The sequence below is a fragment of the Schistocerca cancellata genome, chromosome 9, assembly GCF_023864275.1.
Source record: "Schistocerca cancellata isolate TAMUIC-IGC-003103 chromosome 9, iqSchCanc2.1, whole genome shotgun sequence".
NCBI lineage: Eukaryota > Metazoa > Arthropoda > Insecta > Orthoptera > Acrididae > Schistocerca > Schistocerca cancellata.
The window spans coordinates 396,539,204-396,562,436 of NC_064634.1; the positions used below are offsets into that span (position 1 = coordinate 396,539,204).

General features: G+C 38.5%; 1 protein-coding gene across 1 annotated transcript in view; it reads left to right on the plus strand.

Moving 5' to 3' along the window:
- Positions 1-228: 228 nt before the first annotated feature.
- LOC126101079 (CUE domain-containing protein 2) overlaps positions 229-23,233 on the plus strand; it is a 109,135-nt gene continuing 86,130 nt past the window's right edge. The window contains exons 1-5 of the mRNA XM_049911758.1: positions 229-382; positions 463-591; positions 2,732-2,937; positions 9,316-9,512; positions 22,270-22,449. Coding sequence (XP_049767715.1) covers positions 500-591; positions 2,732-2,937; positions 9,316-9,512; positions 22,270-22,449 — 675 coding nt within the window. The 5' untranslated portion in view covers positions 229-382; positions 463-499. The remainder of the gene's footprint in view (positions 383-462; positions 592-2,731; positions 2,938-9,315; positions 9,513-22,269; positions 22,450-23,233) is intronic.

Genomic DNA, 23,233 nt, shown 5'->3' on the forward strand with positions numbered 1-23,233 from the left:
GTAGGTCTTTCTGGTTAATCGCTGATAATTGTTTTCGTCTTGTTCGGAGCTTTTTTCGTGGACGTTGACCCTAGCAATAACATAAGCAAGAAACTATTTGCATAAGTATGTTCCCATAACTGAACGAAATTTCTTTTCATGAGTTCGCACGAATTCCATATATAACAAGAAGTTTATTTCAATAATATGAATGTATTGATTGATTGCTACTTTGAGTCTAGTGCCAGTTCTTCCTCACAGATGTAGCAACTGTCGTCTGTCATTGTCAGCGAGTTGTTGTTTACCCCCGTTGTAAGTCAGTTCGCTTGTGTTAAATAAGGAGACGCCGGAAGCTTTTTATTGTTGAATTTGTACATATATTTGAGGAGCTTGTGGAGGGAAGGTGTGTTTGGATACTGTGAGCGATTGAGTTGAAAGATCTATTGTTTCTGGCATAACCTTAAAGGGTGTAAACAATTTTAGGTACTACGACCCCAGGCACTGAATTCCTACAGATAGCATGAATCGTCCGACGATTGCAGAGCAAGAAGATCTTGTTAAAGAATCACTTTTTAAGTTCCTGAGGAAGCACATACCAAGTGCTCAGTTAAGGTATTCATAATGCAATAATGTTAAATAGCGTTAGCGATTTTGCTGCAGAAAAATTATTTATCTCTGCTGGATAAGCGGTCTGAGAAAGGCATAAAAACAAGGAGGAAATTTTCATCTCCTATATTCGTTTCGTAGCTTGAATCGACAAACTTATCCTACCATTATTATTGTTGTAAGCTGTGTGGAGTCATATTTTCATTTGTTACTAGGCTTAATTTTCCATAAAAATTGCATAGATGCCAGTCTTTCGAATGATGCAGACTCTCTTTTTGCTGATTAACATTGGTAACTAAGTGTGAGTGCTAATCTGTTTTCGGTCAATAGTCGCGTTTGATGTTTCAGTGTACTAGGTAAGGTAAGAGAGGCTGTAGTTACTGTAGTGCCGAAATATAGGCGCACCAAATAGCCCATTTTGTTATACTGATCACAAAAGAGCTAGAACGTTATGAAAAAGTAGTGTTTGAGAAGAACTTTGTTAAGGTACAAAGGAGTGTTTAGGCCTACTCAGAATGATCATAAATATCACATTAAAGGAGCAGAAAGAGCATATCAGCTGTGTATCACAATGTAACTGCAGGAAGGTGGTGAAATCTAGTACAAGGATCTATATTGACTGACTATGCCGTAATTTGCCTCAAGATAGATGGTATGAGTAGTATCTGACTCTATTTCTCTAAGTTTTATTGATTGTGTTGAGTACTGTATATAAAAGAGAAGTTGAAGTAGTTAGCATCAGCATAACTCCAAAATCATTAGTAGGAAATACAGCAGTGGATTCAGTGAACCAAATCTATTGGAATCAGGTTTTCTACCATACCTTATTGTAGTGCAAATTTGTTGCATTTGGAAACCACTCAGTTTTTTTTCTGATCTGTTGCCAACAGCATGCTACTATAACCCTATGCAATGCTCTTTGTTCTTGCATTTTTGTCAATCATTGAACAGGGTGTAGTTTTCAGTAGTAAATGAGAAACCCTTATTGGATATAGCTTGTTTTCTAGAATATAGCCTACCTCAAAAGTTCTTTTTCAAGGTAGTCAGTAGCATACTCTCTGATTTAAAAAATACGGGTGCCGTCTAATAATAGAAATTTTTATCTCGTGAGGGTATCATTTGAGCATGCGATTGCAAGGGTGATTGAAAAGGCCCATCCTAGGTCCTATTCCATGTATGGAGATTATCACATACACAGGGAACTGAATCATGTACCATCTGAGCCACTGTGAAACACATTATATTTTAATGACAAAATACCTGTTGCAGGAACCAGAACCAGATTCTGATGCAGCTCTTGCAATTTGCATACTGAATGATTCAGTCAGTGATGTCAATACCATAATAACAGTAATAATCACCCTAAAATGCATTTGTAACAAAAGTAATTAACCTTCATATTTTTTGTTGTTTGACACTTACACCTGAAGGTATAAGTTGTTGCTACCAGTGTAGTCTTTATATTTGTTTGCTACAAAGCTACAATTAAAACATGAATTCATTTATTTACGCATTATTTTCATTTTTGGACATAACCTGGCAGTATTCTGTTTTGGCAATGTGTCTTCCTGTATTTATCTATTACCTTTCACTGTAAAGGAATTTCCTCAGAACCACATTTAATATCATCCATGTAGCAGCATTACTAGTGCTTGATCAGTGAAATATCTTCTCATCTAAGGCATATAAATGTATTAGATTTTGCACAACATATTTTGTTAAAGACTGTGATACTCTTTCTGAAGTAATGGGGCATTGTCTGGGAAGAGATTCCCCCCCCCCCCCCCTCCAAAGAGATTTCCCCCCCCCCCTCCAAAGAGATTCCCCCCCCCCTCCAAGTCATGTACATTCTTTTGCTGGCTGAAATTTCTATTAAGTGTTTTGAGTGTAGAGTACTAATAGAAAGTCTGTCAGTTTCATGAAGGTGATCCACTGTGTTTACATTATCTATAGTCCTCATATCTCCAGTACCATTTCCATAGTGAACAGTAAATGAGCCATTGTAAGCAAAGCTGTGTATATCCAATTGTGCTGTTCCTTTAGAAGATAATTTACTGTATAGGAGGTAAGATAAATTTTATGTGCAAAACAATCCTTTATAAAGTACTTGTTAATAATGAGATTTTTTTTTTCTTTTTTAACGCAGTTCTATTGATGAGATTGTTTTGAGATATGTAGTAAGCATACTTGAAGACCTCGGCACAGAAGCAAGTGTGGAAGAAGCTTTTGATGTTGAAGGTTTTTGTGAGATGATGGCAGCGTATTTCCCCGAATTTTCCACAATACATCACACAGATGTCTGTCAGTGGATGTTCGAGTTGGAGGCAACATTAAGCCAAAAGAAGAGAAAGGGTAATTGACACTGATTTATGCATGTATTAGATGTAGGGCATGCTCCCCTTATGAATTTTGAAAAAAAGTATATGAAATTGTGTGATATGTATAGCATCAAATTTGTGCATATTTTGATGTACTGTTGTTAATTGTTATAACCTCCAATTTTGTTTTGTCAGAAAGAGTTTGTTGTTTTATACTAAAAAGATTTTGTTTGTTTTGGACACCCTCTGGATAAGGATATGGAGGTGAACTTGGAAATGGCCCAGCCAACCATTTGTAGATCTATTATATTTATTGTTTGATAGATATATTATGGCAATGCACATTGGGAAGGAAATAAACAGAAATACTAGATACATTCACACCAGCCTCTGTGCTTGTTAGATTGATGTGGAAGCTGCCACCATCAGTTGCAAGCTCAGTGCACGTTAGCCAATGTGAGACTGGAAAAGATATTTGTTATTGAAGTAGTAGGGGTCACATTTGTTCAATCATCTAAGAATGAGTGATAGCCTTTTCTCCTTTTGTAATTTTATGAAGAAAGTAGTCACCTGTGAGTCATTATTTTATGCATGACGTCCTGAAAGATGTGGCTCATGGCAATCAGGTATATTCAGTATTTCTTGACTTCTGAAAAGCATTTGACCAAGTATCACAATACTTATTAATGAAAGTGTGGATCATGTGAGGTATCAAAAGAAATTTGTGACTGGGTGGAGGATTTACTGGTAGGGAGGATGCAGCATGTTATTTTGGATGGAGAGTTATCAACAGATGTAGAAATAAATTCAAGCATTACCTTGGGAAATGTTTTGGGATCCTTGGTGTTCATATTGCATGGTAGTGACCTGGTAGCAACTCCAATCATTTGCAGATGATACTTTTGTCTCTGACAAAGCCCTGTTCTGAGAAAAGCTGCATAGTTATGCAGTCAGATCATTGTAGGATTTCAAAGTGATGCAAAAACTGGTAACCTACTTTAGATGCTCATAAATGTAAAATTGTGATTTTATATAATACAAAAATATAGTATCTAATGACTATAATATCAGTGAGTCCCAACTGGTATCAGTCAGCTCATACAAATACCAGGTTGTAACACTTTGTGGGTATACTGAAGGGAATGATCACATAAGCTCATACACAGGTAAACTAGTGAGGGATATGCTACAATCTCCTACTTATTCCTTGTATAGGACCCACAAAGGCAAAATTGGAGTAATTAAAGGCATTTAAACAGTCGTTCTGTCAAGGCTCTATGGTGTGGTCTTCATTCCAAACACTTATTTGATTCAGCTCTCCATGCTAATGTCCTGTACAAGCTTCTACAATCTGCATCCACTTGAACTTGCTTACTGTATTCCAGCCTTGGTCTCCCTCATCAGTTTTTACTGATGTGCAGTCTTGCTCAGAGCCAGAAACCTGTTCCATAGTGGAACAACAAAATAATTATAAAAAACACTGGTAGGGGCTCGAGCAACATAAACAACATGTATCAAGAATACATTTATCACTCTCAAGACTCAGCTGCCCTGTCTAAAGGAGGAGTGTTGGGAAAATTTGTAATCACTATTTGGATTCATTTCCTCCTCTCAAGTAACATACACAGTATTTATAGGCACCAATTATCCTCTAGTATCCTGAGCATCTATCAGTACGGTGCCATATAATCTGACCCCATTATACTTGCTGAGTAACTAGCAACACACTTTGACCAAGCCCCAAAATCTGACAATTACCACCCTGCCTTTCATATCCAGAGAAGATGAGAGGAGATTCTGTCCTTGATTCTCAACTCTGAGCACCTCAAAGCCTTGGCACTGTGCCTCAAGAATGAACCAGGCCCTGATTGCATACATAAGTAGATGCTTTGTCATTTACTCTTAGAATACAAATGTTGTATTCTTGCAGTTCTTAACCACTTTTGGCAAGAGGATGAGTACCCTTCCCTCCTCTCCTCCCCCCCCCCCCCCTCCTCTCCGTGATGCCTGCACAATGAAATAACAGCATTGTTTTCCCTATTTTAAAACTGGGAAAGAACCATCAAGTGGACAGCTATTACCTCAATTCTCCTACAGGCACTTTTTGCAAATGGTTCAAGTGGCTCAAATGAATAGTGAGCTGATCTGGACTTCAAAGATAGACTGATGTCCAAATTATGTTATGGATTTCTGACAAGGCAAGTCTACCTGTGTCTTACGAATCTGGTATCATAATGGCCAACACCTGGTAGCCGTTTTTTTGTACCTGTGAAGAGCCTGTGATACACGTAGTGGCATCATATTCTTACTGCTCTACACTGATAGGTCTTTCAAGATTCTCCCCCAGTTTGTATTCAAATATTGTATCTCAGTGGTCTGTCTGAGTTAAAAAAAGATGCTTCTGACAGTCTTAAATCCTGGGTCCCATTTAGAGTGTAACCATTTCCCAAACAAGAGGCTGTGAGGTCTGCAGTCTAACAGTGTCCGTACTGTATGTTGATGACTTGCATCTACCACACTTCTTGAAACCTTAGTATTACAGGGCACCATAAGAAAAGCCTCATCTATGCCAACCATCCGTGCACTCAAAATACTTTTAAAATACGCACCATAGTTAGTTTACCCAAATCTACATTATAACGAGTTTCTTAATGGATTAGAGACATAATGCTTTCTAGGACAAGTTTTTGATGCTGAGCTAACTCAGTTCCTCATATACACCAACTTAAATAGAAGTACCAGGTAAAACTTCATACTCAATGTGACTACTTCATCCTTCTAAGACTTCCTACTTCGACTGCAGAAACCCGGCTTATAGATCAGCAGCCTCTCTAGTGCTACACCTTTTAGACCATAAAAAGCAATGAAGGACCATCTATGTGGAATTTCTTGTGTGTTAAAAGGCAAATTTTTTTGCCAGACATTGGACATCATCATATATGATGGGTTCATCACTCCAAACTAGAAACAAAACAAAACTGCAATCCATGGAGTGGCACCACACCATCTTTCCGCTAAAGAAAATGTTGAAAGACACCCTCAGCCAGTAGAGTTATGGTGATGGTCTTCTCAGTCTCTGAAGGGATTATTCTGTTTAATGTCCTCCCTCTTGATGCAACGATCAACTCTCAAGTGAATTGTTCTGCTCTCCACAACATTGAAGAAATGAATTCAGCATGTTCCTCACAAAAATACAAATGAACTTCTCCTTCTTAATGACAACACATTAGCTCACACAAGTCTGTGCACCCAAGAGGAGCTCACAAAACTTCATTGGACTGTTCTTCCACATCTACTCTGCAGCCCAATCTCAATGCTCCAGCTTCCATCTGTGTGGCCCAATGAAGGGTGCTTTCTGCAGGAAGCATTATGGGGATGATGGGGAGGCTATTGATGCAGTAAGATGTTGGCTCCAATGTCGGTCTGTAGAGTGGTGTTGAGGCCCTCCCAGTAAGGCTGTCGCGTGGAATGAAGATTATGTTGAAAAATAGGTTTTTGTAACCAAAAGTGTGGGGAATAATATGATGTATTGGAATCCTGATTAAAACCAACCTGCTTCCAGAAAAAAGTGTTGGATTACTTATTGAACGCACTTTATAAATCTATTTACAACGTTTTTCTGTGACTGTTCTTATTGATCCAGAGTTAAGTCAACTGTAATCTTGATTCCACATGGCAGTGGTTTGGTTTAGATCACTTGGTGGCTCTTTTAAATCATGGTACTCTCTCTTCTTTTATTTTGAAATATTTATTTTGCGGAAACCATTTCTCTCTCTCTCATAGGCTACTCATGTCTCTACGTACATTGATATACATTTGAATCTTATAGGCTGTATTTCATTTGAATTTAATTGAAATTTGCTTGTTGGATATTCTTATGGTGATAGTAAATTATAGTCTCATTCCTGAATGCTGCCTCATCAGATGTTTAAAGTCAGTGGCCAGTTTGAAAGGGGTCACCATTTTCCAGTTCCTATCCATTTATCTTAAAGAGTGCATGGCTGTCACCTGTCATAATAAATTATTTTTGTCATTAATTGTTTTGAATTTGAGCACTTCAGAGAAATGATTTTCAATCTACAGTATCTATGATTTCTAAGATCACTGTATCATATGGGCAAGCAGTTGTTGCAGAGTCATTATATGTATTTCATTTTGTCCATTCACTATTGCCCATGTTGTCATCAGATACATCTATCTGTTTGTATCCTTTGGGTTTTCGAGCAAATTGCGCCCCCTTTCCTAACAGGATGACACTTGTTTCATGCTCAGGTACTGAGGTGGTGGGTCTACCATGTTAAGGTCTCCTGACCTGTACAGTATTCCCACTGGATGTAGCTGGCTATTTTGTTTGTTAGCTATTGACTTAAGACTATTACTTCAGTGACCTTGTTATTTCTTCATGACTCCCCATCTTGAAATAGCTCTGACTTTGTTACCAAAATCCTGCAGTACTCACTGGAAGCATTTTACTTAACGTTACATGCAATTTTGTAAAGGAGTATGACATCGCTTTAATTAATGTGATGTCTATTATTGACATCAGTTACAATAACTTTCCTTATTAATATTTGTTTATTTGTGACGGTAGTATCTGTTCTCGAAAGAACAGTTACCGCGGATGACCATGCAGCTTTGCTAGAAATGAAATGATAATTAAATGGACACCCTAGCTGCAAACAGGCGTTGATGTACTTCATTGGGGACATCTTGAAAATGTGTGCCCCGACCGGGACTCGAACCCGGGATCACCTGCTTACATGGCAAATGCTCTATCCATGATGAAGTACATCAACACCAGTTTGCAGCTAGGGTGTCCATTTAATTATCATTTCATTTAATGTTTGTTTGGTACAGTGTATAGAAACACTACAATAAACTCTTGATATCAGGTCTACAATTTCAGATATTACAACTGAACGAATATATTTGATAGCTGAAGAGATTCTTTCTTGTTTCCTGTGATGTCCTCTTCATTGTCATGGTGCTATTTCGTAGACAGCACACTTCAGTTCATCAGGCTGGAATGCAGCAGCATGAAATAACTGCTAAGCCAGCAAGTACCACAATGTATAGTAAAACTGCCATCACCAGTCCACCTCCAAGATGCAGTGCGTATGTCCATACCAGTGTACAGCCACAAACAATAACAAAAACTTCCAAACAGTGTATGATCCAACTTAACTAATAAAACTCTTAAACTGTCGCAATCATCATTCATCGGTTAGGTACTACATGTTGTGGAAAACATCATTCTTCCGAAAGTGATATGTTGCATTATATGTGCTTGATTTTTTTCTGTCTGGATTTTCTCGCTGACCTGAAAAGCCCCAGGTAATGCACTGGGAACTTGACTTTCACCCTCTTCCATCTGCTATACTTCTAATGGAGTAGTGCATTGCCCAGGGCATACATGGTTCTCACCATTGTGTTTAAATTGAAAAATGTTTCACAAACTTATCAAATGGTTGTATGTGTAACTAAAACAAAAGTAATGGCAATGGAGGAGAAACATAGGTAAATTCATTTAAACATCTCAAGACAGAAATATCAATATACAAAACTAATCCAGATATGGTTCAGAATATACAGAGATATAATGCTATAAATGGTTATACAAGCAAGTATGTTGGTAGAACTATAGAGGAAAAGATAACACTAAGAATGTGGTGGATAAATTGTCATTTATGATAGTGGCAAACTGGATCGTAAGATAAGGAGATGAACAAAGAATTGAAGCAGCTGAGATGAGGTTTGTGACATCACTTTTGGACCAACACTAAGAGAAAGAGTGCAGAGTGAACATATAAGACAGCTGGATGTAAAAACAAGTGACAGAAGAGATTAGATACTGCCAAGTAAAAATGTGACCCAACATCAAAAGGATGACACTTTAGTTAAATTTCATACAAACTGGGAAATGGGCCAACAACCAATCTTTGAAATAGCAGAAAAAAATTCATTTTATGCATTGTGTAATTCATTATTGTAGTAAACAACAGATTGACAGGACAGATATGGGTGAGTGTTGTATGTCATGAAGCACTTTGAGTATTTTCTTGCTAGGTTTGACTTTGAGCTTATGAGTATGATTTGGTAGTAAATTATTTTAGGTGACTCAGTTAAGGTTTTTGGATGGCTCACTCCACATTGTCCAGTAAACTTCAGCAAAGTTATGAAAGTGACTGCACAGCACATTTATAGAAAAAAAAGTAAATTAGAATGAAATAAGTTTAAAATTTCATAAAACTGTTAATGTATTTAATTGGGACATTAAATTGTAAGAGTAAAAAATAGCACCACTTGTGTGTAAGTGTGTAATATTTAGTGACATTTTTGTCCACAGATGAGTGCAACAACAGTGATTCCTGTAAAACGGACATACCTGTGCTAGTGACTTTTTTGTCCACAGATGAGTGCAACAGCGGCGATTCCTTTGCAAAGGATATACCTGTGCTAACTCTACAGACACTTGTACCTACTCGTAACCATGGTGATAGTGAGAGTAGTGGTGGTGGCAGTGGTGACACCACAAAACGTGTACACCAGCTCTCTGAAAACAGCGATGGAAGCTCAGACAGCAGTGGGGACTATTATTTGGGACAGGAGGTAATCTACATATTATCCTTCCATGTAATTCATGTGACTGTAGGGGGTACCACAGGGACATACTATTCAGTTTCTTCTCAAATTAAGCACATTGTGTATTATATATCTGAGCTTGATTCTGAGAGCATGTGTTTGAATTGGTAGTAAGTCAGTTTTGTTTCTTCTTCTAGAACTTTTTTTTTTACATAAATATGCTGTTATCTTGTTCTGTGACAAGTGCTGTTCCCACCATAATATTGGGTGTCCTCTAGTTTGGTATCCTTGTGGCTTGTCTCTGCTGAACAGCTAGATCGGCCACTCTGAAAGGATCCCAGTTGTTCAATATACTCATTGACATTTCTGGTATTATAATCTGTTGTGACTACACAGATTTGCCAAGCATATTACATGATGAGTTCCTGTCAGGTATGCAGCTGGATCATGCATTTCTCTCAATGCAGTATTTCCACATTCCATCTGGCAGCCATCTTGAGGTGAGAAGACTATAGGCCTGTGCTAATCTCATCGGAACTGTTGCATACCGTAGATGACAGCCCTTTTGTACACCACAGAAGGTTAACAGTGCATGTGCCAGAAATAGTCTCTCCTGCCCTGTAGCACAAGCGAAGTTACAGTGCCACCAGTGTGAAAGCTGGCAGAAAAGATGAATCTCTATTGAGTATGACTGTCGGTATATTCTGCCGGCCTGAGCAATAGCAGATAGAACAGGGTTCCAAATCTAACTTAATGGGTAACTCTTGTGTCTATGTTTATAATGTTGTCCGCCAGTCTAATTTCAATGTATTCTTTTCAGACACATTCTATAAAGTGAGACACAGGAAATCATTTGTGTTTTATTGGTTGAGAATGGCATGGCTAATGGTCGGTATCTATGGGCCTTCATGGCCTGTTCGGGAGGAGTTTAGTTTTAGTTTTTTATAACATTGTGTGTGTGTTGATGCGCCATAGATGTTTTTACCAAAATGGCAATGGAGTTTTCTCAACTAGGTGTATAATATACACACTTTAGGTTTTATATCTTCTAAAAATCCATCCTACCTCTGAAAATATGTGCCCCATCATATGGTAGGAAAGCCACTGATCTACATGCGTCACTGACTGTTTCCAACAAAGGTCCAAACTTGAAGGCAAAATGGGTCTATTTGTCTGTGTAGCCTTTCTGCTCGAACATGAGCTTAAGGCATTCCAGCTCTTGTTTCAAGCTTTGTGCATCTGAGAAAGTGTAAACACTCTTTGCCAATGTCTGCAGGAGCTCTGTGCATTGGTACAGTGAATAACTGCTCAGTGTGTTTAAATACCAATCTGCATGTGTAGGCTTATGCTAAATACTGTGTCCAAGAATCCAGTTGTCCTTCCTGTAGACAAATACATCTAGTAATGTAAGTTTTCCACCCCTTTTGACTTCCATTTTGAACTTTATGCTGGAATGAAGACAATTAATATGATTCAGGGAATGACTCGGACCTTCTATTTTGTGTGGCCACATTGTAAGCATATCGTTGTTTTAGGTCTGAATCAGTTCTGGTGACAATAGCATACAGCACTTGCACCTGGATATGGTGGCCAGATCAATTTTGGGAGTATTGTGTTCCGATGATTGCACGATCTGACTGCAGACCCAACAAGAATATTTTTGTTTGTGTGTAAAAGCCAGCCTTTAATTAGGAAGATTAACAATGTAAAAAAAGACAGATTACTACTTGCCATACAGAAGACATGTTAAGTTGCTTGCAGACAGACACAATTAAAAGACACTACATAAAGCTTTTGGCCACATCCTTCCATCAGTACAAAACAGACACACACACACACACACACACACACACACACACACACACACACACACACACACACACAAAAACCATTCGAGCACACTATCAAGCACACCTCATGCACACATGACCACCAACTCTAGCATCTTGGGCCAAAATGCCCCCCCCCCCCCCCCCCCCCCCAGGGAGCACACATCTTTTTCCTGGGCACATGTGTGGCATGCATTGGTCCCTGAGCTATTGCAGCCTTTATTCTTTTCCAGGCTGCTTTATCTTCCCCTTCCTTTTCCTTCCTGTTTTTCTTTATTCCTTTCACTTTGCCCCTGTCTTTGTTTGGTTTATTTGATTCTGCTCCTCTTTTTGGCTTTTCTTTTTTTGTCCTCATGGATTGGACCTCCATCTCTAAATTTGAAATCTCTGGTATGAGCCAGATGGGGAACAACTCCCTCCCTAGCATCTTTGGCATGGCTTCCTCTCCCCTACTCCTTCTCTCTCCCTCTTCCTTTTCTTCCTTCCGCTCCCTCCCCACCACAGCCTTTTTGCCTCCTCCCTAGCTTACCAACTCCTTAGCCAGTCCAGGTAGTGGGGCTATTATGGACCCATCTGGCTGCGCCCCCTGACACCATGGGGGGGGGGGGGGGGTGCACTGCTGGTACCTGCACTGTGAACACCTCAAGCCTACGAGTGGTTGCCCATCTTATCGGGGCATCGTACCTACTGGCAATGACTGTCCTGCCAGGTGGCTGTTGCTATGGCTGGGTGGTACAGCAAGGTGAGTCCCTGTTTGGAGTGGGTGGTACCAGGCGGACATTTGGCACATGAAATGTGTTAAACTCTTTGACTGCTCTTCCCCAGCCACGAGGCTTTTGCCACCACCAGAGCCTTTTTCTTTGTGGAACACATTGAGGACAAGTTTGATGAAGCTGATTCCGTAAGCAAGATGAGATCTGGCTCCCTTCTTATAAGGACAACTTCCGCCAGCCATTCGGCCTCCCTCTGTGCCTGCGGCTATTTTGGAGAGGCCACAGTGAATATCACTCCTCAGAAGTCTCTTAATATGACACAGTTGTAATTTTCCATAGGAATCTTCTCCTCCAGACTGATGACAAACCTGGGGCTAATCTGGAACAACATGGCGTTCATTTTGTCTGGCATGTCCAGAGAGGCCCCAAGGGCCATCATGTAGACACTGGCACTTTCATCCTGGCATTTGAGAGGACAAGCTGCCTGAGAAGGTCAATGTAATGGTATATATAATCTGTTCATCATAAGAATAAATCTGATGTAAACATTGCACTATGTATTCTTCCGCATTTGCTGGAACCTCTTTAGATTTCCGTTTCATGTGCGACTGTTGAGTATGATATAAGGGTACATTTTGTGCTGTGCGTTACGCATCCATTGACTTAGCATTAATATGGGACAACAGCTTTACCAGCGCATTTACCTTGGACAGCCCTGGCCAGTCAGCTGGTACAGCTAGCCTGCAGTGATGTGTCCAGCTGCAGTTCATGCATAAAAAGAGGTGAGCAGAGGAGCAATACAGCTTCGAATGTCATTTAATTTTTAAGCAGAATGAAGTAATACACTGCAAATTCTGTTATCGTTTTTAGCTAACGTACTATTGTAATTCAAGAATGATGTAAATTCCTGACTTAACCACAGGATAATTTTTCTGCATAAGCTGTGAGTAACATGAGAGAGTTGTAGGATTTCACTGTGTAGTTAAATATTGAAGCCACTGTAAGTATTACTTACAGTCAGTTGCCTGGTAATCTCTTAGCTCCTTCCTTATCCAAATTTGAGAAATACATTGCAGTTCTGGAAGTGTCGCCTGCTACGTTGATAACGAGCCTATCAACACCAGAATCCACGAAGCCAACCAGGCGCAGCATTTTCTCTTCTTCTTTTATGACGAGCCATTCTATATCCCGCTAGCGTTCGGCAGTGACGTGTGAAAAAGCTGCGTGCTTTAGTTCCAGTACATCTGACAGTTTAACAGCCTTGTTACTTCTCGGGCCAAATCCCGCAGCTTGGCTCCAGATCAGCTCTGTTGGGTAGCAAATGTAAAAATTCATCACTTGTGTGATAATGTGCTCGATGCTGTGAAAATGGTTGTTTGTCATGTTTCTATGATACATATTTACCTCTGTGGTATAAATGATGGACATAGTCCAAATAAAGAGGATTTGGTTTTCCATTTGTGTTTTGAAAAATTAAATTGTTGTGTTTTCTTAATATAAACAACTTTTGTGAACAGTCTTTCATAAAACATTGATAATTAAGAATTTGTATTTGAAATGGAAACAGGAATTTCACGTCCAATATGTAATTAGAAACAAGAAGACGTGCATTATTCATAAAAAATGATGGTGAGTTTTATACTTATGAGATGTAGATATTTCAAATTGAATGAGAAGAAAAAAATGATAATGGGGAGATTTTAGCCAACGCACGAATAACCGCATTTGGTTCGCATTCCATTTCGCTGCCGACTGCGCTACACGTTCAGTGTGGGTTTGTTTATCCACTACATTATATACAACCCTGGGAAAACTTCAAAGCCAATCATCTCTGTAAATTTATAAAAAACATTCAGAACAGCTTATTTCTCGGCGCTTTTTAACCGTGTTCCACGACCGTGTTTCGCTACGCGGCGATCAGAGCACGACACTGCAGAGGCTGTGACTACATGATTTTTGAAATAAAAACTATGTGGCTAAAGTGTGATTAAGAAAAATGTTGATGGCTGTTAATACATTTGAATATCTTAAAGTTTCACGTAGTGTAACTTAGTGGGGTGGAGATGGTGGAGGGTTGGTGAAGGTAGTTGTTGGTGCCTTTGACATGGGAGGCTAGGTTATGGGAAATTGGTTGGAGATATTGATCAGTGAGGACCAAAATTCTTTCAATGGGGGCACAATAACTATCCGTGATGGGTCATCCAGGATTGTTGTGTTTTTAGATTTTGGCACATGTAGAAGGTGAGAGTGCGGGGTGTCATAGGGGTGTGGAGGGAAATATACTGGGAAGGGCCTAGTGCTTTAAGCATGGGTTGGAGGTTGTTTTGTACTTCGTGTATGGGGTCACTGTGGCAAAGTTTATAGGTGGAGGAGTCCGATAACTGGCAGAGGCCTTCCGTCTGGTAGACCATAATTAGCCTCAAGAGTAAAGAAATAGACAATGCCATGCTGTCAGTTTTGGAGAAAAGTGTAAATTTTACTCCTATACTGGGGAGTCTTCCCAGCCAAGAATTTATTTTCTCAGTGGAGCACGTACTATCCAGCTTTCCTGAGGACCAAGCAGAAGATATCTGGCAAAAGGTTTCCCTTCTGTTACATCAGGCTCCGGGCTCATCAAGTAATATCTCCACTGCCAGAATGGCAACAAACCGGTTCATTAGAGAAGATCCAGTTTCATTTATCATACCAGCAGACAAAGGCAACACAACGGTTCTTCTTTCACAGGATGATTATGTGGGCGAAATGGATTATTTACTTAACAATTTGACATATTGAAGTTGCAGAATGGTCCTACTGAATGAATAAAGTGGAAGATGCTTTCACTTCTGAAGAAGAGTTAGTTATAATATGATGTGCTGAAAAACCTTTGTCCTTTTACTGCCAGACTCACTGCCCACAAGAAGAACGATAGGACTTCGGGATATATTCTTTATCGAAAGCTGATGCACGTGGATTAGTATCTACATTTTAGCTGTCATTCTCTGTACCAATGCACAAGGGTCTTGCAAACATTGGCAAAGAGGGAGATGCGAAGAGCTTGCCACAAGAGCTGGAACACCTTAAGCTCATATTCAAGATGAATGGCTACACAGACAAACAGAACTGTTGAACCTTCGAGCTTGGACCTTCAGCAGAACCAGTAGAAGATATACCTGCATCTACAGCCATTCTCAGCAAACCACAGTGAAGTGCATGGCAGAGGGTATGTCCCATTGTACCAGTTATTAGGATTTCTTCCTGTTCCATTCATGTGTGGAACACAGGAAGAATCATTGTTTGAATGCCTGTATGCATCTGTAATTATGCTAATTTTGTCATCACAATCCCTATGTGAGCTATAACATAGGGGGTTGTGCATGTAGCTCAGTGTTTTTCGTACCACATGTTGCAGAGTATCTTAAAAGGTAGGACATCTTTTGAAAAGATATAAAATCTAAAGTGTATTTTGCCTGCAAGCCAAGATAGAGAACTCCTTGTCTCAGTAAAAGAACCAGCTAAGATTGAGGAAGCCTGTCATTTATTGACTCCCTGCCATTGTGGTAAAACATGTACATGGTCAAACTGTTTGCACCAGTAGACACAGAATTTTAACTGATAACTCACAAATGGTGTCCCCTGCCTCTCGCTTTTGCATTTGTGCTACATCAGGTCAATTTTCTCGACATTGTTGACAGATTGAGACTGCCACCCAAGTCTAAAGATTCAATATGTTACCTAAATTTCATATGCTGCAACATATTATGTAATATGCACCAAACGTAAAATCGTAGTGACCTTCATTTTTTATTGCAAACTTTATTTGAATTTTGTGCAGTGTCTTGCTTCCACGTAAATATCATAACAACTATGGCCATTAACAAAATGATTGGTATGCCATCATGAACTTGATGTATAAAGCTATAAGTAAAGCAAAAATGATTTTTTACTGAATAGTTTTTGTAAAATTATTTGAGAAAGATTGCAGGGTGTGCGCCTCAATTCTGTCAGAAACGACTGCCCAAAAGGCTTCAGACATTGTCAGCCAGCCCTTCTGAACAAATGAATGAACTCACCCAGTGCTTTGGATGAAAATTTGTCACTGCGCATTTGCCACAGTATCCTGCGAGGACTGTACTTGCTGACGTATTTGCATAAGGACAGCAAGTTTACTTTTCTAAATTCCTTATTAATCTCTGGAACTTGCTACAAGAACTTGCAGAACTGTTTCCACAGAATCCTGTTGTAAGGAGCAAGTGGAAGTAGAAAATGTTGTGCTTGAAACTCAGAGCTGAGACTGTTGTTGTTATCTTGTAGTTTTTATTAAAGAAAAACCTTGACAAAAATAAAAAGTTAAGAAATGGATGCAGAGGCATGCGTATATAAGTTTTCAGGAAATAATTTATTAATTTCTTGTCAGCAGTTTATGAATTTTTTCATATTTTGGCAGATGTTGTCTCAAAATCTGCTGCAATACTTTCTAGTGTGTTCTGCTTTATAACAGTATTCTTGAAAGCTACATCTTTGGTGGTCCACAGGAAAAGAAACAACTCCACTTTCTGAATTAACAACTGTGCTCTTTTCCTGGCCCACAAGCATTTTTTCACCTTTTGACACTGAAATTTTCAGGGGAAAAAATATTTGCTTCAGTCTACAGTCGCAATTTGTTTATTCTGCCCACTGTCTACTAGTTCTGGTACACAGTACCATCCTCAGATTTTCCTGTGATCAAAATATCCCAATACAAAATTAAAGTAATATGAGAAACACTTACAAAATGTTTTCTCTCTGTGGTAGGAAAACTATGGTTTAGAGTGCTCTTGCTTCCAAAATAGGTGTGTCAGATACCAAAAGTAAAGGTCAGTGAGTATCTTTAAACAGATAAATAGATGCAAACTATGGCCATCTGTGATAAATGTGTCCTCTGTGTAACAAGGTGTTTCTCTCCCCCCTCCCCCTCCCCCCCCTCCCAAATCTTAAAAAATTACTCTAAAAATATTTATAGAATGAAAATGGCATAAAATATAAAATTTATGAAATTGCAAATTTATGAAATTGCATAATAAAACAAAGAATTAAACAATCCCTACTGTAATAAAACATGAAAAGCAAAATAGCAAATGTAGATAGGCATGTTTACTTTCACATTTTGTGTACTGTTTGTTGTTATAAAACATTGATGTCACTATGAATTATTTAATCAAGCAAGTGTCATAATAATACCATTATACATGAAAACTGGAAATTATTTTTATTTGAAAGATATCCAGCAAACCAGAGGAAATAGTGGTGTAGTGTCCCTAAGTATTAGCCAGGAACTATCTGTTGACAATCTTTGGCCACAATTTCCCTTTCATGTTTGTCCCAACTGTGTTGATATGTAGCTTGGGCTCTCGGCAGCAGCGCACCGTGCTTGCTGTGTCACAGTTAATCAATCATCCATAGCCATGGTAACAACTCTCATATGTACTGTGCAGTTATGAGAATTTGGATTGGAGGGCTTCAGTATTAGGGGATGGCAACAATGCTTATTCATACATCCATGTCATGCTGCAGATCTTATCCTGTTGAGACACTTTAATCCAATACACAAGAACATCACTTATTGTGTCTAGGTGTAATCCAGATTACCAAAAATCTAGATAATTCGAACATATTCTACTAAACATGAAAACTCTAATATGTGCTACAATATTCAAACCTTTCCTTTTGGCACTAAAAAGAAACGCTCTTTTTGGCACTTGAACTGTACAGACACTGTATTCTACTCATGTTTATTTTCATAAGTAGCCTGTAAGTTTATTTTTAAGCAGAAATCTGAAATTTCTTTTTGGTTCTTCTTCCAGCACAACACAGTTGATGTCCCTACAATATCTCCTTGAGCGATGTTTTTCAGCATTTCTCCTTTGTCTGTTCTGTTGAGTGCTTCCAACTTGTTGACCATCGAAACATCCACTTTCTTTTGACTCAAAACCATTTCACTCACACACGCTCAAAACACCGAAATAAAAGAACAATACTGATCTGTCTTCTTAACTCTGTAAGGAATGGTGGCTGGAAGCATAGGACTGACTATATCTATGCTACATGCAATGCCAACATAATAACTGTACATATACAGAAGGGGGGGGGGGGGGGGAGTGGTAGGTGAACAGGAAGTTCAAAGTAAAAGGCATAGGGTAAGGAGAAGCTGATAAAACTATGCAAGTAATGTCAAAAATTTGAAACTGTGGAGGGGTGGGGAGATTATTATCAAGATCAGTAAGTTATGGATAAAAATTGTATCTAGTACTCAACCTAATGAATTGCTTATCTCTAAGCTCTCTTTGGTTATTGAGTGACTTACCCATTCCTCTTTGCATGTGCCTGTAGACCTCCACATCTTTTTTAACCCTTTCAGACCTCTAGTTATAATTGTTTACATCCAATTTTACTGTCTTAGTTGCAACAGAAGTTTTTTTTTCCCCATGAATGTTCAACTTTTTCACCATGTGCAAGTACTGCCAACTGTTGGGCAACACTATGAAAATGTCACCAAGTCAATGTAGCAATGCGCAGCAGCTCATGACCACCAGAATACAAGGATGTGGTTTGTTCGCTACATTCCACTTGTAATCTTACCCTCCCACACATCACCATTAAAATTCTCATTCCTTGCACAAATTTTGAAAGCTTAGAGAGGTGTAAGATATACAAAAGAATAACTTTTTACATATCTTTATTATCTCGTTGTTGTTGTTGTCATCAGTGGCTCAAAGTCTTGTGTTGGGGGTACATTCTTGCAGCTGAAATTTCGATTTTGTAGGTTCTTGTTGACTAAATAACTGATGAAGATTTGCCTGTATTGTTCTTGACTTTTTATTCTTTTTCACATCTTACATCACCACACCGGTTTTACATTTTTCACGTTAAAAAAAAGAAAAAGCTACATATTGACATTGTTGGAGACAAACTTAGAAAACATCTACTTCCATCAGATGCTTGCCCACCACTCCTTACGTTCTGCGGTATTCACAGTACTCAAAGAGTTTACAAAAGCAAGAGAGTTTACAAACTTTCTTGACAGGAGAATTATTTTGTAAATAAATCCAGAAATAAATTTAATCATTAGAGTTAGATTGTACAATTAATGATATGAATTTTAAGTATACCGGAAATTTTGTAATTTCAAATATTTTTAAAAGAAGAGTTATTTTAACGGTTAGTAAATATCGATTGTTGCACATTAATTTCTTTTTTATACATTTTAGCCTGAAATATAATAGATTGAATACAAAATCATATGAATTCTTTTAAGGAAATAGCTGAGATAATTTTAACCTATGCAAGAATTGGTTGGTTGGTTTGTGGGATTAAAGGGACCAGACTGCGATGGTCGTCGGTCCCTATGAAAGAATTGATAGTATACATGGTATCAGGGTGGTTCATTATACACTTTATAATTGAATATCGAAATTATTGAATGATCATTTTAATGTTTACTACTAAAGACAGTATTTTGTAATTAGTTATTTTATCCGTTAAATGAAGCCAAATGTAAGAAGTATATCTTGAAAATGGGTACATATTTTTGTATAAATCGTGTATCTAAACTCATTAAAAAAAAAGGATATCACTGTTTTGTTCCCTTTTTTTACTGCTCGCAATATAAATACTTCATTCAGTATATAGATGAAACTTTCAAAAGATATCACAAAATAAATTTCTTCATGCAAGAATAATAAAATATGCGAACTCAATTATTGATTTTTTATCTTCAAAATGTCAGTGTGGGTTATTAAAAGACACAGATTACATCATAGTGCCCTGTATTTAAAAACTTAAAGTAAATATATAAAAACAAAGATGATGAGACTTACCAAACAAAAGCGCTGGCAGGTCGATAGACACACAAACATACACACAAAATTCTAGCTTTCGCAACCAACGGCTGCTTCGTCAGGAAAGAGGGAAGGAGAGGGAAAGACGAAAGGATGTGAGTTTTAAGGGAGAGGGTGAGGAGTCATTCCAATCCCGGTAGCAGAAAGACTTACCTTAGGGGGGAAAAAAGGACAGGTATACACTCGCAAATGAAGTAAAACTGTCACCGCATACTCGATCTTTACAACAAGGAAAACATAAAATAACCACTTTATAATTTAACATTAGATACTTAACACTGCAAAAATAATTAAAATTTATATATAACACATTACCAGTATATGGAATACTTTTCAAATGTCATGGGAGCGAAAAAATGCGCAGTGGTTTTGTACAGACTTGTCACTACGCTGGTGTTGTCGTGCAATTTTACCCTGTGAAGAAAATTAATGTGATATCAATAAGATGAGCTTTCACCAGGGAGGGTGCTCGGAGTATCGTGCTGACTTGCAGCTGAAGACGTAAGTTCAAGCAATGCGTGTACGGTGACAACTAGGATTACTACTCATGCGCCAACAAGTCTGCACTGAAATATTGTGGCAGCAAGTTACGAACCTCATACAGTTCACCTGAAATTTCATGTAACAGTCTGTCTCCTGAGAAAGTTCTAAATTTCACAAAAACACTCCTGTTGGTTTTGGTGTAGTGATGATACTTTAGTCATATTGTCACATGTAGGAAAAAAATTAAATTTTCTTAATTTTGTGAACGATATTAATTCTAATATAGAGTTCATTATGCAAAAAGGGAAACAAGCCCAATTTCATTTTTAGCTGCACAGGTACATAGTATTACCTGACTTTAGAGCACACAGTTTGCAGAATGCCCATTCACACGGATGGATTCCTTTCCTAACATCCCAGTTACCATCACACGTATAAAAGAATAGTGATTAAATTGTAGGTAGGCCAGACGAAAAGAATTTGTGGGCCACAGTACTTGAAGGAAGAACTTTATCACGTAATAATTACTTTCAGAAGAATCGGTGAAGCTGGCAAAAACTAAATAGGGAAAATATCTGGAACTTCTACTGAAGAAGTTAGAGGAAGTTTTCCTCCTGTTCATAAAAAGCTACAAATTGCATCAGCAAAGTGCTAAGAGGAACACAGTATTGACATAGCGTTTAAACCAGCAAGAAGGGTATGGTAACATTTGAATGCTGCTAAGTACCTGCACTCACCAGCTGCTGCACCAGGAGTATAAAAAGTTCCTTGCACATGCTGTCAAATATACATAGAAACTACAGGAAGAAGTAATAACATCTGGCTTAAAGAACACAAGAGTAATTTCTATCTGGGCAACATGGACAAATCAGCAGTAGATCATCATATTCTGGGACCAAGGAACCACCAAATTTGTTTCTCTGATTTAATTTTATCGAGATCCAGGCATTACAGAGAAGTCATAGAAATTCAAAAGCATAAAAACAACTTTAACAGAAAAGAAGGCCTGAAACTAGACAAGTTGTCTGCCTTAGTGCAAAACACAGCAGACACCACCATCTCTCCCCCACTACAAGCTCCGTAACACACATCGGTGTGACTCCACACTCTTAGGCAGTGGTCTGATGACATCACGACCCAACTGTTGTGTAGATACATACAAACATCTGAGCTGGTTTGTGTTTGAAACTAATATCTGACTCTTTATAGCTTCTAATGATGTCTGCAACATTAGGAGGCAATACATTGTGATAGAAACACACCTTGTACTATGATGTGATGCCCATATAAGAAAAATCCTCAGGGATACAAATACTGGCAATAGAAAGATCAGATATGTGTCTAATGTTCCTAGTTCTGAATAACTGTTTGTGGTTGTAGTGATTAATACGCTCATTGTGAAATCAAATCGGTGAATTGTGGTACTGGAATTGTGAACACCATGGTAATTGTTTTGGAAATGAAGTAATTATTTTAAACTTGTGAAATAGCAAACTGAATATGTCATTATATAGTGGAACTCCATTAGAGTAACAAAGTTGATACATTTCACTCTTTTTGCTGTGTCAGGTGAATTTTTTAAGCGAGTGGGTGGTGTGTTGCTTCTTCGATTTTATTTTATGAAGCCCAGTTTCTGTATGCAAGTGCAGGTATATACAGGGCCAATTACAAGGGCAGAAATTGTACCCAGGAACATGTGCAGGATGTCTTAATGAGTATAAAACGACTCAAACATGTAGTCCTACTTCTAACTATCAGTAATGTACATATAGTTTGAAACCTGTCTTATACCTGAAATAAAATTAAAAATTGCGGCAAAAGTGTTTAAGATTGTATTGTTTAATAAGATTGATGTTCATGCCTCAGTGTGTTGGAATTTTAAGTTTATCTTCCTTTATTGCAGGAGCCACAGTACGATGCAGCTCAAGTGCAGCTCCTACAGGAGATGTTCCCCAGTGCGTGCACTATCGAGGTGCGTCACTGCTTGGCCATTGCCGAGGGTGATGTCGGCCGTGCTGCTCAGTTGGTACTGCACCGCCAGGAGGCGGGCCAGAGCCTCACCAGCCACTCTCCGGCTATGACTGTAAGTTGCTTCTGGAGACTGATCTAGGAATAGCCTAGCTTCAGTTTTGCTAGCAGCTGTAGTGTACCATTTCTTTAGGCAAATATTGGGTGAAACTGTTGTTCATACTAGCCATCAGCTATTTTCAAGTTGTTCCCGATTTACATGGCCCCTGTAGATATCAGTTGACCCAGTTAATACTTTGATTAAAATAATTTTGTGATTGACATTTCAGTGGGTGAAGCAGACATGACCAGCGGCCATCTGATTACGGTTCTTCCTAGAGCACTGAGTGCTAGTTGTGTTGCTTGTTTTCCAGGTACATGCAGAGCTTTGTCAAGTGTGGCTGGCTGCACAGGGCAGAGGGGAGAGAGCCCAGTATTAGGAGAGCTGTGATCTGTTGCACACCTCTAAAAATATTTTCATGTAAATAAAGAAAAGCTGGATTAGCTTCTGGAGACAGTTTCATCTTTTTCGAACATTTCCTTTTTGCATAAAAATTTGAAAATTAGTATTTATAGATTCTCGTGCTTTCTTCCACATAATAGCCCTTATTATTTGGTAGTCTTTTAAGGCCATTTGGTTAAAAAAATTAATTTTTTTAATACCTTACATTCTCACATTTCAGCTTTTAATGGATTAGCCATATTTTGTCTTTAGAATAAAGCCTTGGAATTAAACTGTTGTTTATGGGTTTAAGGAGACAAAACATCTTAAGGTCATCAGTCCCCCCCCCCCCCCCCCCCCTGCCCCTCTCAGCATGATACCAGTGTGCCCCATGTATCTGCTTCTAAAATAAAGTCTA